The 24608-nt window shown below is 31.1% G+C and overlaps 1 protein-coding gene across 1 annotated transcript; it reads right to left on the bottom strand.

Moving 5' to 3' along the window:
- Positions 1-1252: 1252 nt before the first annotated feature.
- On the bottom strand, positions 1253-21628 carry LOC133200101 (cadherin-23-like). Its single transcript, XM_061335837.1, has 30 exons — positions 21622-21628; positions 20189-20355; positions 18852-18911; positions 18625-18714; positions 17311-17403; positions 16342-16353; positions 16110-16232; positions 14823-14948; positions 14575-14647; positions 14357-14478; positions 13003-13191; positions 11811-11969; positions 9581-9742; positions 9308-9372; positions 8225-8513; positions 7842-8099; positions 7579-7648; positions 5775-6211; positions 5305-5440; positions 4710-4828; positions 4164-4403; positions 3901-3989; positions 3707-3793; positions 3199-3267; positions 2829-2895; positions 2543-2673; positions 2376-2416; positions 2227-2290; positions 1916-1993; positions 1253-1706 (listed from the first exon to the last, which is right to left on the bottom strand). The coding sequence occupies exons 1-30, from the start codon at positions 21626-21628 to the stop codon at positions 1427-1429; spliced, it is 3903 nt and encodes a 1300-aa protein (XP_061191821.1). The 3' UTR covers positions 1253-1426.
- Between the last annotated feature and the right edge of the window lie 2980 nt (positions 21629-24608).

Below are 24608 nucleotides of genomic sequence, written 5' to 3'. Positions count from 1 at the left end.
AGAACATTTGCCAGATTCCGTTATGAATAGTATCTCTGTTTATAAGGATGTTTATGAAGATTTGGAATTCGTTATGATCATTGAAAATATGTGACAATGCTTTCCATTTTAGTGAGTAAAAAGGAGAGCACTTCCTTGTACGTAACTTATCCGAACACCTATATGTGTAGGAAGATAATACATGTATGTTCAGGGTTAATTTCGCTCTGAGTTCTTTTTGCCATTCTTACGATTTTGCCCTCTTTTCAATTCGTCTAGATACAGTTGTATTTTAGAGATTATGCTGTCTTCTTTAAATTCGCCTGTCTAAATTCACCGAGGACACAAGGGGCGAATACTTCCCTGTGTATAGTAATTTTATTTCTTTGTGATTGTCACTCCAATGAAATTTTTATATGCCTTTAATACTACATGTATTTAAAGTATAAACAATCCAATTTTAAGGAAATTCGTTTGCTTTTATTCTATTGTATCAATGTATAAAGAAACAAGTCTCGTTATTTGTTGATAAATGTGCGTTGGCAGGGGATGCTCACTCCTCCATGGCACCTGATCCAACCTATGATGTTTTAGAGGCCCGTGTTTGCTCTGCTCCTGATTTGTATTATTTAATGGAATTTTGAGCTTGAATACTGTTCGTTATTTCCATATATTTCAAGTTAAACTTAGTATTCTTTTGAATTTCTAGGTATCGTGTATAAGGATAAGAAAGGATTGTATGAGGATTCGCGTATAAATTAACTTTATTATCTTGACTGTTAGCATTATGAACTACATTGGAGAATTTTCTTTTGTCCTTTGACATTTTAAGATTGTAAAATAAATGCATAAGAAATGTTTAAATGAATTGATATCTTTAAAACAAAACGCATCATCAATACACTTATTTGATAATAAAAACACAATAGACTGAATGAACGTCATTGTTACATGCTGGATTAAGAAAAATATGTATTTTACTTATCTAAAATGTAGGATGTCGATATCAAGTATACATTAAAAAGTAAATTCTCAGTTCTAATTCTATTTAGAAATCATTTTCAAGTTACTATAAGATAGCTACGACTTTCCAATCAATATGGAGGGAAACTTCCTATATACATGCGAGAAGAATTCAATAATTCAATTTCTGTATTAAACAGCCTCAAACCATGTGCAATAATTAAAAGAAGTAACAAAAAAATTAATATGAACATATATGTACATATACAATTATAGATCATCAAATGCAATGAAATATCACAAATACGACTACGTGATATAGTTATTTATTATTGTGATGAAGGAATTAATTTCGTCTCTAAATTTTTAATTGGTGTTTAAAATAGGCAAAAAAATGCATCTGTCTCTAAATTGTTCACTTATATATTTATGATATAGTAATTATTTCTGCCCCAAATTGTTCAATCAATCAATCAAACCAAAATCAAACATCCGTGGCCTCAACTATTTCGTACCCCTCGTTGACTTTCCCCTGTATGACATCTAACCCCCCACCCTTTGATCCCCCATTCCCATTCTCTGTAGTTAACTCGTGTTGTTGCAGTGCTTGTTTTAACAATGCCATGTCATCATCGTTACCGACAGGAACTCCCCCATCCTCTCCATACATCTCCAGAACCGCCTCCTTTTCTTCTACTGGGTCTTTCTCGAGGAAGTAGTTACTTTTGTCGTATTCTACTTCATTGCAGTCCAAAGAATCTTCGCTACAATAGTAAAGTGAAATAATAAAAGCCAAAGAAGTATCTTGATCGTTTCTTACAATCTGAAAAAAAGTAAGAAAATGCTGATAAACCATTCACTCCTTTCCCCAGTTATACCGTTTAACTGTTCTCTGTCGGTTATTCAATCATTTCTTTAAACTACTTTACATTTTCTACTTTTAAAAGGTTTTATGGCATTTACAAGTTCTTACCTTCCCGCCAAGCTTGTATTATCCTGGTAACCGATTGTTCTTTGTACTTCCTCGTCTTTATCGATTAAAGGGTTCCTACTGCAAAGTTACAAAAGTTGTCAAGTGCAAAGAATAAGGAATATATATAAAGATTACGAGAGAGAGAGAGAGAGAGATTATGTCTAGTATTGTGTATGAAATCGAAATCTAAGATCGAAAAAAATAATGATAATAAATCTATGGTGCTAGAATAAGTTCCAAAAATTAAGGACATAACCTTGTCAATTAACTTTATGATCGTTGTTATAAACTAAAAAAATAACAACACTTACTTTTTCGAAAATATGTTGCTGCCTGGGATAATAGCATCTCCCAAACTTTGACCATTTTTCTTCTCTTTAAAGAAAATGAATTATAAGAAAAATTATCATAAGGTTAAAAAACAACTTTCGCTTGCTCTGGATTATCGAGGCATATTTACCCGTGGATGATATAGTCGCAGCCTTCAACTTTCTTTTAGATCTAAAACACAAAAGGTTAGTTCTATTTACAATCTTCATTTAAAGAAATTTGTATCGTTTATAACTCTTTTTAGCAGAGAAAAAAATTACACATTTATATCAATTGTTTTATGCTGAAAAAACTCACTTTGAGATCGACGTTACGTAGAAGTAGATGACAATTCCTAGTATTAGTGTTAAAAGAACAATAACTGCCACTAGTATATACGTCTCCTTAATTTTGCTGCCCTTATCTTCTACATCAGTTATCTGTAATGCCTACAAGCAAATCCCTAAATCTATGACAGCAACATCACAATGCTATTTTATTTCTTAAAGAAAATAGTAAAGTGCTCATAAGAATTGATATTTTTTATAATTAATTCATAGAAAAATGATTAAATATGATTCATTTAAATGCAAAAACGTCTTACACCAATGGCAGCCACTCCGTAATGGTTTCGCAATTCTTTTAAGTCGTCCCCATGCTTATCTAGAACGCTAAAATTGTGTTTTCTTGTTAAATACAATAGACAGAGATTCTGACTGTATAATGACAGTGTATTCTTTGTCCAAATCTATATAGTCACCAGTTATGATCTCTAAACATTCACTTTTTCGTTCTAATACTCAGACCATGAAGAATGATATTAAATATTTTTTACAACTCAAAAATTTCATGTAACTTGAAAACTTCATATTTAACAACACATACCAATTTTGCTTTTAAAAAAGTTGGATACAAAAAAAAATACTTTTTAGTAATTGTGATCTGACGGAAAGGAGAGGGAATATAGTACATACCCTTGTACAAAGATTGCATCCAATACTTCTCTTTTCTTTTCATCTATGACGTGGAATGTTAACAGTGATCTTAAAAATCATCAAATAAAATTCAATTAAGCATGCGTGTATATATATATATATATATATATATATATATATATATATATATATATATATATATATATATATAATGGAAAACATTTTAAACAAATAAAAGGAACGGATATGGGCACAAAAATGGCTCCGACATATGCCACCTTAACATTAGGATACTTAAAAAAGAAAAAATGTATCAAAAAGTGGGAGAACAACTCAACGAAGAGGTAAAAATTATTTTATATGTTTGAATTTTTTTCATATCTGTATATATATATATATATATATATATATATATATATATATATATATATATATATATATATATATATATATATATATATATTATATATATATATATATATATATATATATCACAAATATTTATCCACTCAAAACTAAACGTAAAAAGTGTACTTAAATTACTTACTGAAATTCAATTATATTTCCTTCTGTGTCTTGATATGGATTAATTTCATCAAACACACATTTGTAACCGATTTTAGCTGATAAAGTCCTGTAATGACAGTTTAAAATATCAAACGCAGCTTTTAAATGATACATGTATTCAGGGTGAAAGTCTGTATGAAATAAATATTAATTGGACGATATTTAATTACTCACCTCAATACATCCTCTTGCACTTTATTAACGTCGTTTTTCGGTCTTTGAAAATGCATTGAAAGTTGTTGTGATTCATCGATGATATAAATCTTTAACACATACAAAACTATGCATATGATACACAGAATATATATTTTTATATATGATCCGACATTAACAATTTACTATGAAAATTAACATTTGAAAGCGGGAGTATAAGGCATAAGGCATATTTATTCAAAGCTTTAAAAAGAAATTTCTTTCTGTGTGTTTGAACTACTCACATCTAACGTTGTGTCGCTGGATCCTGCTGTATCATTAACTCTGATATTTAGTTCAATGCTTCCTTTTCCGGTGAATAAGAAATTAGAAACGACAGTGCCGTTCTCAGTCACACAGAATGCCTTCTTACAGCTTGTGGTTATAACGTTAGAATTATTCTTCACTCCGTGGTTTTTTATGGAAGACATGTAGAATTTATGTAACCTGTGTTTTTCAGTAATATCTTGATCCCTAACAAACTTCTTCAAAACAAAAAATGAAATGACATTTCACCTTGAATTAAATTAACTATGTCTGAAAATATAATGTATACTTTGTAATAATAATTTGTTATAATGAGAAAAAAAAAATACTGTGACATATGCTATACATATGCTATCTTTAACTTCTTTAAGGGAATATTGAATAAATCCAGTAAGACAGATATACAAATATATTAATTCAACATATTTTAGGGGGACTGTAAAACTAACATAGTCGTTACATAGGATTTACCATTTTTAAAACAATATTTACATGGACAAGATTAATGTTTTGATTGCTCTTACTTTTAAGTCCAATACTATTGTGTTATACGGGGAGCTTCGTAGAATTCCAGCAGATAATGATTTAGCTGTGAACACAGGTGGGTTGTCGTTTTTGTCAGTTACGTTAACAGTGAGCTTAGCTGAAATTCAATAAGCCATTATTTTAAAGGTGTTATTTTGAAACAATTGTTTGAAAGCTCCTCAAATTCATTCATTTTCTGAACAAAAATGGTGTAATTTTTTTTTTGCTTGCTTGAAAATAAACCTTTTTTCAACGCTGTTTTGTTCTTCAAATGTTAATTTTAAATACTTTCATATAAAACACTGATACCTATTGTGGCCCTACTCTCAGGGATATGAAATGCACGAATTTGAATTGTTCTCATTAAATGGAATTTTCACAATCAAAAGATAATTAATTCTTTCTGAATTAAAATGTATTTCAAAGAGACTCCCTACTATTTGCATTAATTCCTATTCTCTTTCATGAAAAAGAAGAAAGTCTTCTTTTGAACAAACTTCAAAATCATCCTACACTGCAATTTTAATTTCTGGTAATTTTTCTCGCAGAATTGCAGAAAGATTAAAAGCCTTTTATCTGTTAATCTTGCATTACCTTTGGCAGTAGCAGAGTAATTCTCATGTGTTTTTGTGTCTTTTACGACAACGCTCAAAATAAATGAAGATTCCTTCTCCGCATCAATCATATTTGCATGTATTTCTCCTGTTGTATTATTGATCGTAAAATAGTCCTTAAAAATATGGAAAAGTAAAACTAAGTCATTCGCATTCTGAACCTATCTGTAGTTTTATTTCATTGATTACCTTGATTATCTTTGTAACTCATAAAGTTGCAATGACAATATGAAAATATTACCAATAACATTGTTTACTTCTGTAATTTAAGCAATGCGTATATATTTGTAATAGTTCTAAATATGTCTTTTCAATCTTAAAAATGCACTATGAAGAAAGATAGAGTGGAACTTTGAATTTTTCTTCCTTTTTTTCACGAAAATACAATAAAAAATACCTTTGATTGAAAATTACCTAGAAAAAAAACAAGAATATGCCACCTACCCTTACCTTAGAAACGTTGAATTCTTTACCGAGGTGATCATAAGCTTCTTTAATTTCAATTGAATACCAAAGCAATGAATCGATGTCTTTATCGGAGCCATTGCATCTGAATATTACTTTGTTATCTGTGCAATTTTCCTCAAGTTTGATACTGTCGGGAAGATTCAGAAGTTCAGGAGGCGTGTCATTTATATCATCTATTATCAGGGTAACATTTGTAGTTCCGGTTCTTTGAGGATTTCCTTTGTCAATGGCAATGATCGTTAGATTATAACTTGAAACACTCTCCCTGTCTAATTTTGCGCCAATTTGAACTGATAGATTTCCTGAATTTCCATCCATTTTAAACTGGTCAGAGCCTCCCAAGAAAATGAAATATGAAACTTCGTTGTTCGGGGCTGTCCCGTCATCATCTTCAGCTGATACACTTAATATATGTGTCCCTGAGAAAAGTTCAATAACATTTACAACTAGTTGTAATTGTAACGGGGACCGTTACAGATGTTCCCCAAACGCTCCCCAACACCCTTTTGGTGTCTTATTTCCTGTAAGCTTCATTAAATAAGGCAATGAAGTATATTGATCGTTTTTTGCATTTCACGCGTGCGCACGTGCATGCATGTGCAGGATGACCATGTCATCTCATCTATACTATTAATGCATCTTTATATTCTCAGTATCAACACGTTTCATCAAAAAATAAATAAGTCCGGCTATATCAAGTATATTGGTCATCTTAGCATTGCACGCATGCGCACCTGCATGCATGTTCATAATGACCATGCCATTTTGTCTATACTTATAATATGTCTGTTTATTCTTAGTATCAAAGCTTTTCATAAAAAAATATAAAAGTTATGGCTATATTAAGTATATTGGTCATTTAACACATTGCACGCGCGCGCATGTGCATTCATGAGCATGATGTCCACATCATCTTGTCTACACTTTTAATATATCTGTACATTCTTAATATCAAAGCTTTTCATAAAAAAAAATATAAAAATTACGGCTATATTAAGTATATTGGTCATTTAACACATTGCGCGCACGTGCATGCATATGCATGCATGTGCATGATGACCATGTCATCTTGTCTACACTTTTAATATATATAAATATTTTGAGTATCAAAGCATTTCATCAAAAAGTATAAAAGTTACGAGTATATCAAGTATATTTGTTATTTTACGCTTTGCGCGTGCGCACACGTGCATGCATGTGCATGTTGACCATGTCATCTTGTTTACACTTTTAATACATCCTTATATTCTGAGTATCAAAGCATTTCATCAAAAAATATAAAAGTTACAGCTATATCAAGTATATTGGTCATTTTACGCATTGCACGTGCACGCACGTGCATGCACGTGCGCGCAAAATGACCTTGATTCCGCAAATCTACATAACATGCCTATTAACCCTAAAAAGGTTTCACCTCAATCGGATGAGTAGTTGACGAGATCATTCACGGACAAAAAAGTACCCAGGAAGAAGAAGAAGAAGAAGAAAAATAATAATAAGAAGAAGAAACAGAGTAAAAACAATATGTTCCCCAACTTCGTTTGGGGAACATAATTACGGACTAATTCATTGATCATGGGAGACCTGTATGACAATGTTCTTGAAGTGTTTTTTTCCCTTAATATTCAAAAAAGGAGGAAGTAGATTGTACTTACATTACATGTACCAAAAAAAAAAAAAAAAAAAAAAAAACACACACACACACACACACACACACCCTCACACACACACACACACACAAACTCAAATAAAAGGTTTCTTAGGAACTAAAGCAAGAGAGAGATACCCGAAGGCGAGTTTTCTTTAACACTTCTTTTATAGTTTTCACTGAAAGTTGGATTGTTGTCATTTTCATCCTACAGAAAAATACAGTTTTAACTATGTATTATAAAAAGAAAGTTAATATGTTATTCAGTTGAACATTTCAGGTGTAGATACTAGTTTCACAAAACGAGCGTTAATGAGTAATTTTACACAAAGATAAGTTCTCTTAGCATGATAAAGAAAAAACTAAACAAAAGGTTCCAGCTGTCCAGCTAAAAAAAATACCTGTACAATAATCGTCACATTTACTGTTGAATTCATTGATTTATTGCCATGATCATATGCCATGACCTTCAAAATAAGCTCTCTATATTGTGGGTTAGACGACTTGGTTAAATTTTCAAAATCCAGCTGTTTTATCAACGTCATGGTTCCATTATTGTCCATTTTGAAGTATGAATCATAAGCACATTCGTTACTTTTATCCAACATACAGAAAGATATGCGACTGTTAGGGGTTAAATCCTCATCTTTGTCTGATGCCTAAAATTAAATTTAATAAATGTGTGGATTAAATACAATAATTATGAAATATGTCATTCAAAGATTTCACAAAGGTTGTAACGTTTAGAAATATGATTACAAAAGAATCAACTTAAATAAATTACCGTTAGAACGGCAGTTTTCTTTCCAGATGAAAAAACATAAGAATTTTCTTTTATGCTAAATTCATATGACTTGTCTCGAAACTCAGGGGGATTGTCATTTTCGTCTTTAAGATGAATGACAACAGATACAGGAGTTCGCCTCCCCCCTCCATCTCGAGCCTCCATTGTCAGGTAATACATCGGGATCTTCTCCCTGTCCAGTAGACTCTCTTCACAACTTATATTTAAGCATCTGCAACTTTTATTTGATGCCACGTAGATATTTCCGCTTTTTCTATCTATACCAAACCTGTTATATTTAAAATGCCTTACATCTTTGAAAAGCATAACATTTTTAGATATTTCAAAACTGTTAAGATTTTAAGCAAAGAAAATGTCTGCCTGATCCGTTGATCATCATCCAAAATAATACAACTTTAGCGAAAAAGCTACAGAATAGACGTTATTGATACATCGAAAGTTATGGGCAATAACATTATTGAGTAAGAAAGAGAAACAATGTTATATAGCTCATCTATGAAAAACAAAAATATATACTTCGGTCAAGGTGTATCATATTGTAATCATTAATGTTATTGGAGATCAGTTTCTAAGTCTATTTCAAGACATACAACTCTCAATTCATGCAATTTCATTATTAAAATGTTTAAGAATTGGAAACAAGCGATTTGAGTTGCTAAACTTCTTTCCTAAATGTTCTTAATATTTTTGTAAATTCTATGCAGTATTTAGTATTCTAAATAAATAATTTTTAAAATCAAATAGATAATGCAAAAATTTTACACAACGATTCAAAGATAAAGTGCACTTTTTTGTTAAATAAAGGAATATTCAAATTAGTCCTAAAACTTGCAACACTTTAGGTTGTACAATTTTGGTTTAAAATCGACGTGTTCTTATTGTTACTTGGGAAAATAAATCTTTGATGAACTAAAATATATCAATCAGATACTTATTTAGAATGAAGGGGGGTAAAGACAAAATATAAAACCCATCTGTTTGTTACAAAACAGAAATATTGCTTTGGAGATTACATGTAAATCTGAGCTATTTATGATAATTGTGCATAAATAGTAATTTTACCCGTTGTTTGGTCCATTTATTCCGTATGAAATATTTCCAAATTCACCACAATCGGCATCAGAAGCCTAAAGTAAACAAATGCTATTAGATTAGATAAACTTATTTTTATTTTTACATGTATTTCAAAACTTTTATTACTATTGTTGAGTATTGTTTCAAATATATATATATATATATATATATATATATATATATATATATATATATATATATATATATATATATATATATATATATATATATATATATATATATATATATATATATATATACCTCTATTGTGCCAACTGCTGTGTCCTGACAGCTGTTTTCATTTATGTAAAACTCATACGTTTCATTCTTAAATACTGGATCATTATCATTTGTGTCTTTGATCCTTATTGTGATATTACTTGTGTTAAAAAGAGATGGGTTTTCTTTGTCTTCTGCCTTCACCTAAGATAAAAATTTTAAATTCTTAATTAGCATTTGTCTCTAATTATTTATAGCATGGAATTATATCAGCTTAAAACAAAATATTTATCTAATGGTGTAATTGTGTTTCGAATGTCTATGTGAATTAGTATAATATTCATATTAACTTTGATTGTATATAGAACTTATCGCAGCTCTTAAATAAAGATAAATGCACATGTCCAGAATCCAGTGAAAGGGAAATTATTGCTAAAACTTGGCAAATGTTAATACACGGGGCTTTGGAATATAATCATTCGCCAGAAATAGATTGTTATAATTCAACATTAATGAACCCTTTATTTAAAAATCAATTACATGTATATTAGCATAACTAGAAAATATGTCCTTAGGACATGAATGCCCCGACCTGGGTTCATTAGTAATGCAACGTAAATATTTATTGTAGGTGTATGAAGTTAGATGAAAATATTTGAGTGGTTCTTTAAAACTGAGTTCTACACACAATAAACAGTAAAGTAAAAGATCACTAGGAAAGCCAAGGTCGAAGGAGAACTGGACACAGTTAATAAATTCATTAAATAATGTATAAGGGAATTAGCTTACATAAAAATTTCAAAAATATTTTATATAAAAAAATAGAATTCTTCTCTAAAACTGACCTAAACGTACATTTGAGAAAAATTAAGTCAGAGGTCAAAGGAAAAGATAAAAAGATTGATAAGATTGAAAAGCTATCTCCAATATATATATAAATTTTAAGTTTGAAAAATATCTTGATTTGAATGAAATATATGGAGATAACGAACAGTATTCAAGCTCAAATGTCCATATAACATTACAAAATAGGAGCAGAGCAAACACAGACCTCTAAAATCAGAGGTGGGATCAGGTGCCATGGAGGAGTGAGCATCCCCTGCCGACCGGTCACACCCGCCGTGTGCTCCTTGTCATGATCGGGAAATAACGGAAAAATCCGTCGACAATTCAGTGTGTAAATTATGGCCTAATAATTAGTATGAAAAACGTCAATCAGCATTTGACTTAATGATACATTGTATTTGCTGTCAAGGTCACTGTATCGACCATAGAACTTACGAAATGATGACTTTAAACGAGACTGCTTATATTCTTGTTTCATCAACTTGTTTGTCAATAATTTACCTCGTTTTAGAAATTGTACAAACGTAGAGCATGCTCTTGCGTATCGAATCAACTAAAAACAAATTTGAGAAAAGTGAAGTCAAAGTCAAATGAAAGGTCAAGGTAAAAAATGCTGATGTAATTGAATGGTTCTCATCAATACGTATACGCATAAAAGGGTTTGATTAAAAATCCTTGAATAGTTTCTTCGCCACTGAGATTATACGTAACTTTAATGTAAGTAAAAAAGGTCAATGGAAAGTTCAAGATAAAAAAAATGCTGATGCAGTTGAAGAATTTTCAACAAAATGTAAAATCATAAATAACTTGATAAAAATATTTCAATTTCCTTTGAAATTGAGATGATCATTTTATCAGAAGTGAGATCAAGATAAAAGGAAAAGGCAAGGTCAAAACATGTTGACGAGGATTAATATCTTTCATCAGTATGTATTAAGCACCTGAAGTTTGATAAAAAAAAAATATCCTGAATTGTATCTTTGGAATTGAGCTAAACGCAAATTTAAGAAAAAGGGGAGTCAAAGCCAACGTGAGGATCAACCTGTTAAATATTGATGGCGTTGAATAGATCTCCCCAGTATGCATTAGCATGTAAGATTTGATAAAAGATTTGATAAAAAATAATATCTTGATATTTTTTTGAAACTAAGCTAAGCACTAATTTAAGAAAAGTGACACCAAGTCAAGGCAAAGGGAAATGTCAAGATAAAAATATTGAACAGTTGAATAACTCTTATAAATATATGTCAACATATGAAGTTTGGTAAAAATATCTTTTATAGTGTCTTTGAAACTGAGCTAAACACAACGTGAAACGGAAGGACAGACGGACGGACGGACGGACGGACAGAAGGACGGAAGACAGACATGAAAAACAGTACATGTATATGCCCTGGCCATATTTATGGCGGAGCATAAAAATTACCACAAGCTCAATTTCCCTTTCTTTTTCAAAGTCAAATGGTTTGATAACACGGAGTATTACTATTCCTTTTCCTATAATCTCTCCAGGCGATGCTTGCACGCTATCTTGTGCTGTCATGTTGGAGTAAAACACTGATAAGTTTATCGTGTTGTGTCTATTCTGGATGAAGAAAATTTCAAATTTAAAACACTATAAAACACAGGTAGTACCTAAGAAAAATAATTATTTCAACTATCCTCTGAAGTATTGGAATTAAATTTTGTATTAAAAGGTGGATATCTTCCATATTAAAAAAGCCTTGATTAAATAGTGTCATCGATACAAGAAATTATACTGAAATTTATTGGATTAAATTATTTGTTTTTGCATTTAGTTATTTTTTTTTTTTATATTTAGTACAAAAGAACCCTTTACCAAATCCCTCCTTTTTCCTGACACAAGAAAATCTAGTTCAATTAAATCTCTTAGCAAATTTTTATTTTGGGGGACATATGTTAGACCATGAAAAACTGTTGCCTGCAGATATAAAAATAATTTTTTCTTCACAACATTCCCTTTAGTCACCCAATATTGTCCAGTTATAATGATTAGAAAAAAAAAATCAAATTTAGGCTCACTGGGGATGATTGCTTATCGTTGTGACTTATTATAACCCTCATATTCTTGAGAAAACTAGATCTTTTCTAAAAAAAAAAAATTTCATCGTTAAATTTCAATCTACATAATCTTCCTACAATTGCCTCAAAAGCCAAATTCAAAAAACATTTACACTACAAAGGGATATTCCTATATCTGACGTTGCTGTCCAGTTTTCTTAGGATAAAGATTGAAACTTTTGAAAATTTTTGAATCTCATTTTGGGCCCCTTTTTTACTAAAATGCATTCTGCTACTCTTCAACTGATAAACCTTATGTCTGTCTCGAGTAAACTAAAATCTAAGTTTATATATTTTAAAGAAGTGCGCACATATTCAACATAGATAGTTCATTTTCATAATGAAACACTTTGATAAAAAGTTTATTAATAAAACTTATCAAAATACCTATATATTTATTTAAGAAAATATAAGAATTATTGTTAATGCATATTTTGATATTCGAAATTAAGTTTTTTGTGTTTACTCTTGCAACTTTTATTGTAAAAAATATAAATGAAAAGTACATTGTTCTATGTAGTGATTAGGTTACAAACCTGGTCAATATCTTCCACTAGGATGTTCTCGTTGAATGTTATAGAAATTCCAGTCGTATTCTCGGATACAAAGCCTTCATAGGTTCCGTTAGAGAAAGTTGGTGGGTTATCATTTACGTCATTAATAGTGAGTGTCAAATCAGTGACAGACCGTGTCTCGTTAGCTTTGTCCGTATTTATTTCAAAGGCCTAGCAGCAATAAAAAAGAAGTTAAAAAATGCGTTTTAATTTAATAAAGTTCCATGTGATGAAAATATTTATATGAATGAAAAGGTGAAGACAAGGAACAATGATGAATCCTATAAATCCTTCAAAGGACAATCACATGTACCATTGGAAACACCAGATGGGATAAGGTACATGTACCATGGAGGAGTAAGCATCTTTTCACAACCCGCCATGATTAACGGAATAATACGTAGTCAAATTCAGCACAAAAACAAAAGCGTAACAATTGGAATAAAATGTGTCAGTCAAAATTCTATCAAACTTTGAATTTTATTTGACACCGATTTCATTGTTTCTGTTTGTTTGTTGTTTAACGTCCCTCTAGAAAATTTTTCAATCATACAGAGACGACACCACTTGCTGGTGGATGGCTGCAAATTAAGACCTATACTCGGCAATCAGAGCCATTGAGCAGTGAGGGATCTTTTTCATGCCTGAACCTACTGCAACACGGGAGCTCGGTTTATAGGTCTTATCCGAAGGAGCGGTATCCACGTCCCGCAGTTGGATTCGAACCCGCGACGTTAAGATCAACTCTTTACTCAACGACTCTAGAGCAGATACTTTAACCACTGTACCACGCAGGCGACTCCAAGTCATTGTAATAATCATACAAATTAAAAAATGCTCAAAACGTGATCTGAATCTCCTTTCTCCAATGGTATTTTGGCAAATTTGGTGGAAATTGGCACATTAGTTCTGGAGAAGTCAAAAATGTGAACACTTTATAGACGGAAGAACAGATAGACGTATGAACAGACAGGCAGACAGACAGAGGATGAGGACAAAATGTGATCAGGAAAGCTCACTTATGCTCTCAGCTCAGATCAGCTAAAACTTTCGATCCGTTTTATTTTATATTTGAAATTTGTACAATTTGAAGGTATTTTGTAAAGGGGAAAAAAAAATAAAATATTTTATGCTTTATGACAAAAAAATTAAATTATAGGAAATAAATGTCAGAGCTACCCAAACTATACTTGTATGGCCTGGATTGGAACAAATTATGCTTTTTAATAAACCCCTTTGCGGTTTTAAAGCGTAAACTGTCCAAACCAATGTTTTACAGTATACTAGTAACTTAAATAGCTGATTAAAAATTCATTCCTTATAAAAACTCAATTACCTCTACTTTAATAGAACAAACACCTCGGAGATCATGGATTTCCCCACTGTCTCTGTCTAACGTTTTCTGAACAATTACTTCGCCAGTTGTTTCATTGATACTAAAGTAACTGGCACATGAATCTTAAAAAATATATATTACCTTTAAGAATATTTATTTGTTTGTATTTTAAAAACTAAATATATTTGGATGTCTAAATTTTTCTAATATCGCCATACCATTTATAAGTCCGTATTTGACAGACCTCGGTATACCAAGATCCCCATCCAATGCGTTCACGGTAAATATGACCTGTAGAAACATATACTGTATACCACAAAGAAATTAACAGTAAGTATAAAAAAAAAATTTAGAAATGTAACCATGATGATTTTTGCATTATCTAAAATCTTTGATTTTGATAATTCTTTTTTTCTGTGTAGTGAAAATACTAATAATCGAAGAATATCAATGAAGTTTACCGTACCCCAGTAACATTTTCAAAGACACTTTTGATGTACGGTAATCCCTGGAACTCTGGTGGTTTATCTTGCACATCTTTTACTTTTACGAGAAGCTCAGCTGTACTGTTGTGAAAGGGTTCTTCCCCATCCTCTCACCAAATAGTCATTAAAATATAGTATATAAACTTCGTATGTAAAATTAAAGAATAAAACATTTCCTAAATCAACTTTTCTACTATTTTTCATAGTAGGACTGACCTGTGAGTTAAATCGCTCTCTCTCTCTCTCGTTTTTTTTTTTTATTTTTACGTTAAATTGCGAAAATACAATTAAAGGCGTTTATTGACCATAGAAACAACTCTTTCATTTCTTTCGTATAAAAAATTTCTCCAAGTAATTTAATAAATTTTGTAGCCATGTTTACATAATGTCTATAAAAGAAGAAGATACGGTTTTAGCTTTATTGTGCCCTAAAAATTTAATACCTTCAAAAAGTTTTGAAACTGGCTTAAACATTTGTTGAGTATATGACAGTGATAAATCAGGAAAAAATATAGCGTGAAAGAGTACCATTCTGGAAATATGACGTCATTAATTTGATGCATTTCTCTATTTTAAACAGAAAAAGTCTCAAAATGACCCATTTCAAGGGTTATTTTCCTTAAGAAAATAATGTCCACAGCCGTCACCCACGTTTATTTTCGGATATGTTGTGTAAAATTCTTTGAAAAATCACATATCTCAAAATCTTTGTGGGCGATGCCTGTGGACAATATCATCTGAGAGAAAATTCCATTGAAAATTGGTGTCTTCTGCAACTTTTCAAGAAAATACGGGAAAATGCACAAGTTTATGACGTTACAATTAGCATTTAGAAGGTCATGTGAGAAAAATGATTTGTATGATCTTTCTGTGTGTAATTTCAATGATTCAGAAATCATGAGTTTTAATTTTTTACATTACTTTCATCTTTAAGAAAAACACAGGGCAAAATTTGTATTGAAATCGTACCTTGTTCTTTATAGAATATTTTTTTTAAATGGAAACAAATCACTATCATAAATAAATACGCTATTTCGAATTCTTTAATAAACTATTTTTTTTTAAATTTACAATTGTTTAAGACCAGGAACCTACAAGATTAAGGAAAAAAATCCTTGTACATGAAAGTCATTAGTTTCATAGATAACATAAAAGTAAAAAAAAAAGGACTTCTTTAACCCTTAAACGTAATGCTTAACATATATCTTTCCTTTTTAAAACTTTGTGATTAGCGTGAATGTATGGAAAATCAAATTTACTAAATTTACCGTTGCGATTATTTGGTATTGTAAAAACGTTAATGTTTCATAGTCCAGTTGTTTCTGCAGTTTTAGGTATGATCCCTCGTTCTCTACGTGAATAGAGAAATAACCTTTGTACAATTCCTCCGCCTTTAAAATAGATGGATTTGATAAATTCAATTAATAATACAGATGATAGAAACATTAAGCTTGAAAATACAAAAAACAAAATATAAACTGTTTATTGTAAAATACTTACCTGACCAGTTGGCTAAAATTAAAAAAAAAATATAGTATCACAGTAAAAGATAAAGCTTTAAATTCATATTAATTAGTGTTGAAAAGAATCTTTGATTTTTCATTTAAGAATGTTAAATCGACCATTTTGTATAAATAAATATAAGTCTTTTTCATCGTTTCTTTCCTCAAAACCCATAAAACGTCATATTTTCAATCCCAGTGTACAAAAGTAAAACGTGTTCCATTTTTTTACTTCTCTATCATTTTGCGCATTTTCAGTCCCCTATCGGTAAAAGCAAATTTCGACTACTGTCATTTGTCTACCTGTCTGTTTTATTATCTTTCTGTCCATCTTTCTGCCAGACGTCCCGTCCCATTTCGATTTTTCGCACCTTTCTTTGCTACTTGCTTGCATATATTGGTCTTTTTTATTTGGTATGTGAATTTCCTTGATGAGTTACAGAATAATTTTCATTTCGTTCAACTTCCATGGTTTCAGTCTATTTAATTCTCAGAAGGGACCAGACTAAACTCGCTGGTACGGGATTAGAATTTCTTGTGCAATGCTCTCAGAATGCTTGTTTCAATAGAATTTAATACAGAGTAGGCATTTTTCCCCTCAAACTCTTTGAAGGTCATACTTTCATCTATAATATATACTTTAAAGAAACCAAAATCCTTTAGCATTTCCCTAATTTATTAACAATTTATAGTGACATATTAAATCAGCTTATCAAGCGTTTGTCAAATAGAAATACTGTAGAAGCACAATTTTTCGTCGGGATAAAATTTCGTTTAATTGTCATCTAAAAAGGTTTCGTAGGCATTAAATTTCGTTGTTTCGAAAGTGATTCTATTCAATATGTAGACATATAAAAATTTCGTGTGGGATTTAATTTCGTTGATAATTGTGAAAAACGAAATAAACGAAATTTAATCCCCAACGAATATTTCTGCTTTTACAGTAATTGTATTCTAAATATTCTACCTTTATGCTGTATGTTACATGTCCTCCTAGTCCATTGTCTGGGTCCTTCGCAACGATTTTTAAATTTTCAACTCTGGTGTAGACAGTATAGTCCTGTAAAGCAAATTTGCATGAAATTCCAGCGAAATTCAAGCATTCTTTTAATGGTAAGAAAGTGTTTTTCTGTATTTATTAAAAATCAATTATTCTTGATCTTTTTGTAGAGACATAAGAATCCATGTCCTTCAGGGATAACATGTATTAAAATGCCTAATCCCAAAATCATATATTTCTACCATCAGTTTTTTTTTTTCCAACCACAGAACTACACACAAATTAATTCAATATTTCCATCAAATATTTAAAAAAAATGAATTTTGTGAAAATTAAGGACTTAACATTCCTCACATTGGAAAAGTGTAGTAAAATAATTCTGTTTGGAAAACGTATCATACGTAGTCGTTTTCCTCTGATTATCATGTTTAAGATACAGGAATGAAATACGTTGTATGGAGATAACGAACAGTATTCATGCTCAATGTCCATTTAAACAATACAATTCGGGACAGAGCAAACATGGACCTCCAAAAACATCAGTTGTGGGATCAGGTGCCATGGAAGGGTGAGCATTCCCTGCCGACCGGTCACACCCGCCGTGTGCTCCTTGGAATAATAAAATAATGGAAACTATACAACAACTGAGAGAGTTATGACCTTCAGATTGCCGTTTTCACGATGTCATGCACGTTTTATAAAGCTACAATACATACCTCGGTCAACACAACCCGATAGAATTTTATTATAAACCCACCTTAACCCAATAGAATGAATTTTATACAAAACACTATTATTTGCAATTTACAATATAGTGCTGCTGTTGTAAAAATGAATGATGTTTGCGGAAGAATAATGACCCGGGGTCACTTTTCGACGAAGAAAATTGATCTCTTAGTCGTGGAAAAATGTATTTATTTTGTACAAAAATACCTCAGGGGTCTGATTTCTACAATTGCAACCAATACAAAAATGACCCCAGTTGAAATTACCACTTACCCAAGAGATATAAAATTCCATAGGGTGATTGTTACCAAGATTTCAATCATTTGACAAGCATGTGACTTATAACAACGTCCTTATCGTCATTTTAGTAATAAAAGAATAATTTGAGAATTTTCTAGCCATGTAATTTGAAATAGTATTTCACGTATATCTGGAATCTTTGCATCCCTCCTTTAAACTTGTTCTAGATTACATATAATTTATAATTAAGCAAGGTTTCTGATGTTTGATGTGATAAAATATGAAAAGCATTCGTCTATTATATTTCATACAAACCTCTGGTATAATGATTTGGTACGCAGGAGGACTAAAGACAGGACTTTCATCATTCACGTCAACAAGACTGAGTGTGATAGTTTCAATAACCTGGATGAAAGAAATTTGAAACAGGAATTCTGTATAATATGCAACTCTCTCTCTCTCTCTCTTTACACGCACACACACACACCCACACACAAAGCAAAGCAGCATCTACTTTCAAGCCCAAAAATGGAGAATCTTACATGAGGAACATTAGAGTTGCTACTTTCGGCGATGAAAATAAGAGTCCAGGTAGATTTCATCTACAATTTATGAAATTATAGAATCTATGGCATGTCAAACGTTGCAATATTTGATCTTTACCATTTGTATTGTATTACTTTCCATTTGCATTGTATAATTTTTATTTGTATTGTATAATTTTTCATTTGTATAGTATAATTTTTCATTTGTGTTGTATAATTTTCCATTTGTATTATATAATTTTTATTTGTATTCTATAATTTTCCATTTGGATTGTATAATTTTCCATTTGGATTGTATAATTTTCCATTCAGATTGTATAACATTTATTTGTATTGTATATTTTCCATTTGTATTGTATAATTTCTTATTTGTATTGTATAAATTCTTATTTGTATGCGATATATATATAATTTTTCATTTGCATTGTATCCGAGGATTGTTTATTTATTTAGTTACAAAGGATTTCATTGGTCATTAGTCTGTATAAAGTGTTCAAAACGAGCGAGATGTTTCAGGTGCCAACACAACTTAGTCTAGTACCCTTCCGACAATACCGTTGGCGCACTCTCTACAAACACAAACTGGGCTCCTCTATTTGCGTGCATGTTAAGGGTCGACCATTTGATTCTCGCGGAGGGGGAAATTTTGTCGAATCCGATTATTTATTTTCATTCTCTCGCAGGAGAGAATATTTATTTCCAATATGACCAGACACAAGGGAAAAAGGAAAAGAAGAAAATCTGCCCAAACCCGAAAACTCAGTTTCTTTGGGGGTTGGTACCATCATCCAAGGTTAATTTATCTATTTTCTCAGTCAACATTTCTAAGGACAGATTATTTATTTGCCATCTGCCAGTGCCCCAGTTTTAGAATCCAATGAACGTCCTCTAAAATACACGCAAATACATATGAACCCAGTTTGTTTTGAGCACCCGGAACATCTTCAACCCGATACAGGCTAAAACTGGACCAAAGAAATCCTTCGTAACGAAACAAATAAACAATCCGCGGATACAATACAAATGAAAAATAATCGCATACAAATAAGAAATTTTACAATACAAATAAAAAATTATACAATGCAAATGAAAAATTATAGAATACAAATGAAAAATTATAGAATACAAGTGAAAATTATACAAAACATATGAAAAATTATACAATACAAATAGAAAATAATAGAATACAAATTAAAGATCGAATATTGCAACATTTGACATTCCATAAAAATCTATCATAAACGTATATAAAGAAAAATAGTATTATGCAAAAGTAAGGTTGGTATTGAGATTTGACTCATTTTTATCATGTCAATTAGACGAAAACCTCATACCTCTCTGTCCAAATCAGTCTTTACGTACACGTAAGCGTCTACTTTGTTGCCTTTGTGTGTATTGTTTACGTAAACAATGTTACTTGAGGAGGCATCTGCTCTTATAGTCACATTTAAACTCGGACTTCGTACCGATGCCTCCAGTTTAAATGCAAAATGAGGATTATCTATAAAAGAATACATCAAAAGACAAAAATAAACTATATTTTCAAAGGCAGCAAGCTAATCTCACAGATTGCAAAAACTTTTCCGTACTTCGGAGGAAAAAAGTAGTTCTTCATAAATATTTTAATTTTAATTAAGTTTTCCTTTTATCAATAAAGAAATAATTTATTCTTTAAATTTAACAAACAAGCTCTTCCATCCACTAACGGGAGGCTTTTTCTTTGAGGTTTCTATTCGACTGAATATAAAGACAAAAATGATAACAAAAATCAAAAAAACCTATTGCCAATGGGGATATGGTGTCATATGCAGTAGTTTGTTTGTTTGTTAGTTCCTTTGGTCGGTTGGCTGTTTGTTTGTTGTTTTTTTTTTTTTTGGGGGGGGGGGGGCAGTTTTTAATTGAGAAAGGAAGGAGGTTCATAATACAGTTTAGTTAGTTAACAAATTAGCATGATCTCTACAGTGGTTTGCTTCATGCAACAATAAGCAAAAGGTATTGAAGAGTTTTTTTTTTTTAGACCGTGACACCAAAGACAAAACACAAATACTATAGTAAATTTAAAGCAAACATCTTTTTTTAAATCATACATTATACAAATATGGTACATGTACTTCAATGAGGTCAATTATTTTTTTTTTACTGTGAGGTCGATATATCCATAGATTGACCGAAACAAGAGGCCCATGGGCCACATCGCTCACCTGAGCACATTGGCTAGGAATAAGTAGAAATCAGTTCAGATTTGAACGGGGGGGGGGACTTTAATTTGCAGTACCTCAGGATGATTCCATATCAATATTAACAGGTTAAATTGATGCAAAGCATCAAATCGGCCGTAAAAATATAGTAAAACTAGCATTTAAAAGCATTTCCACAAGAAAGAGTCCAAAGAAGAAAAAAATCAAAGTAGAAAAAAAAAAAATACATGATACATTTTTTTAGTGCAAACTTTACACTTGCCTTAATTTTCAGTGCTCTTTTTTATACTTTCATTTTCAGTGATCATTAGTCAAAATAAATTCATGGAAATGAAAATCGGACTGAGATAAAGGAAAGAAATATATGTTCATCAAATTATATGATTCGTAGAATAATGCAACAAATATCTATAATTATGATTGTGTGAATGATATCAAAAAGGGCGTACAAACTTTACATGCTGATAACCCTGGATTTTTTTCACTTGATAATATATATCACAATAAATGTGAAGTGCAGGGGAAAAATCATTCTGTCATTTGCATAGTGTTTTCAAAACAAAATTTACCTTCCATTAAACTTTTTACAATTCTTCTATTATTTCAGGCACTGTAATTCAAATCCGGAAACATAGTACGTTTTGTTTTTATATCATACGCACGCCCATGTTGTGGAGCAGTTCATGTAACAACTTTTTATAAAATCATAAATTAATACATACCTGATGGGAAATGAAAAACAAATTGAAACGTTATAACAACCATTTAGACTTTATATTAAGCAAATTTTCAAAACTTTTATTCATAACTTTTATGTATGTTATCAATAAGAACTTATTCCATCTAAGCATTGAAATAATATTGCCTCATTTCCCCTTGTGCACAATCTAGTACAACCACAAATATATCGGCCGCTACTGCAGCCGATAATAATCATGGCTTTACTGTTGTTAAACAGAAGAATTTTAAAGATTTTTTTCCCTATGTTTTCCTATGTAAAACATTCCTCATTGTTGCATCACCCTACACACCCTAAATAAGAACAAATTTGAATCTATTTGAGTATCTATTTGAATAAATTTGAATTTTTTTTTCTATATTAATATGACTAATCATAACTTTGCTGTTCTTGAAAAGAACATTTACTGAAGATGATTCCTGTATATTCTTATGCAAAACTTTGACCCTCTGGTGTGCCCCCCCCCCAACCCCTGGGGGGTCAAATTTTGATCAAACTTGATTCTACAACAACTAATGTTGCTTCTGTATATATATGACTAATAATGGCAAAGTTGTTCTTGAGAAGAAGATATTTCCTATGTAACGTGTATGATCGGGTTCTTAGAAGGGATATATAGGTTTTTCCTTTTACTCTGTCTGAGTTAATTACTGGAATGATTATTAAGACACCTCTGTCTGAGGGTATGTCACCCAGTACTTAAATTTTCTCTTATCTAGAGGCGGGGACTGGATAAGGTACTACTTACACCGTGTTTCTCTTTAAGGTTCCAATTGATAGATACGAATGTATGGCTTTCCCAAAGCTTTGTCTTATATACCCTTTGGTTTGGCTAGTCCATTCCAAGGGTTATCAGGTCATTCCACCATTTGAAGTCTTCAATGCGTTTTACTCAATTGCAAATGCCCCTTAACTATTACACCTATATATTCCTATGTAAAACTTTGACCCACTGGGTTGGCCCTGCCCTACCCCTGAAGTTATATTGGGGCAAACTTGAATCTATACTACCTGAGGATACTTCTCTTATAATATGACTTATCATTGCTTTGCTGTTCTTGAGAAGAAGATTTTTAAAGACATTTCCCAAATATTCCTATGTAAAACTTCGATCCCTTCTTGTGTCCCCGCCCTAACCCCGGCAGTTATGATACGAACAAACTTCAGTTGAATCTAGAGGATGTAATAAAACTTTCAGATAAGTTTCATATTTTTGTTGCCTAGTGGTTCTTGAGAAGAAGATTTTTAAAAGATGCCACCACATTTTCACGAATTCTGAATTATCTCCCCTTCATAAAGAGCGCGGCACATCCTGTGAACAAACTTAAATCCCTTTCACCCAAGGATGCTTTGTGGCAAGTTTGACTGAAATCGCCAAGTGGTTCTTGAGAAGTCGAAAATGTGAAAAGTTTACGGACTACAGACGACAGGCAGACGCCGGGCACTCTTTGATCAGAAAAGCTAACTTGAGCCTTCGGTTCAGGTGAGCTAAAAGGGCTACATCTGTTACAAAGTAAGATTCGTTTAGTTAGAAAATGAATTGGGAATATAAGAATATAGCAAAGTTTTTTGCAGTCCCTTGAAAAAAAATCTTAACAATTTCTTGTAAAGTTTTTTTTTTATTTATTTATTTATTTTTTTATTAAAGTAAGTAAAATATTTATTTATTTATATTGACATGTGTACATTACATGTTTTGTTTACAAGTAAATAAACAACAATAAATCAACACCCGCCCATCGTGCCTATACATGTATGCCACTTTGAACACAATATTAAATTACATTAAGACAAAAATAAAGGTCAGCACTACGTTAAGAGATGAAGAAAAAAGTACATGAAAATATACATAATATTGAAATACATGCATTTTGTAAGTATACATCTGTGTGCTAAGATTCGCAGTAGTTTTGAATTAGTGTATGTTACATGTATATTTTTTTATGCCCCCGTATCGAAGATTCGGGGATATATAGCTTTTGCCCTTTAATAAATATTCTTTGCTTTCATTTTCAGACACATTTCATTTATTTTGCAGTTCTTTGACAGGTTATACAAATACAGTGTGTAATTGGGTTAAATTTATTAAATCTACATCATTTTCAAATAATATGTTGAAATTTTATCTTATTCTGAATTTTAGATGATTAAAAGTCCCCCAGTGTTTTGAGTCTGGGGGATTTAGGAAAGATTACTCTTACAAGTGGAATTTTCATACCAGATTTTTTTTTGAAATTGTAATTTTTCTTTCATTTTAACGATTTTCATTCAATTTGTCACTTTCTAATCCTTGATATATATTTATTGTCTATTTACAACAGATTTTCCAAATCATTCAGGCACAGATAAAGAAGATATGGGTACATTATTTTTTGTTTTTTGTTTTTTGTTTTTGTTTGTTTTTTTGTTTTTTTTGATAAAAAAATATTTTTCTAATAAAAATACTATGGAATATTATGAAGTGTTTTTCCTTTCTTTTCATAACTGATGAAGACATCCATCGATTGATTCCGAACTTTCTGCAATTTTTTTGATAAGAAACCTCAAATATCTTATTCTGCTACAACCAGAAAAAAATTTAAAAAATCATTAAAAATATTTAAAGTATAATAACCTTCATTTGGATATTTGAAATGTACATTATTAATGGTACTTTAATGAAATATAAAATAAACTGTGGGTGTAATGAGCCACCTTTAACAAGACTATTGATACCCTTGTAACTTGTTTGTCAGTTGTCTGCCTTATTATATGATTTAATGATTAAATGATACAAGCTCATTAAGCAGTTCATGCTTTCTTACTTGTTTACATTTG

This window comes from Saccostrea echinata, unplaced genomic scaffold (assembly GCF_033153115.1).
Source record: "Saccostrea echinata isolate AGI-Se365-2 ecotype Australia unplaced genomic scaffold, CSIRO_AGI_Sech_v1 ptg000037l, whole genome shotgun sequence".
Taxonomy (NCBI): domain Eukaryota; kingdom Metazoa; phylum Mollusca; class Bivalvia; order Ostreida; family Ostreidae; genus Saccostrea; species Saccostrea echinata.
The sequence above is the reverse complement of the archived record's forward strand: the minus strand, read 5'-3'. Positions and strand labels throughout refer to the sequence as shown.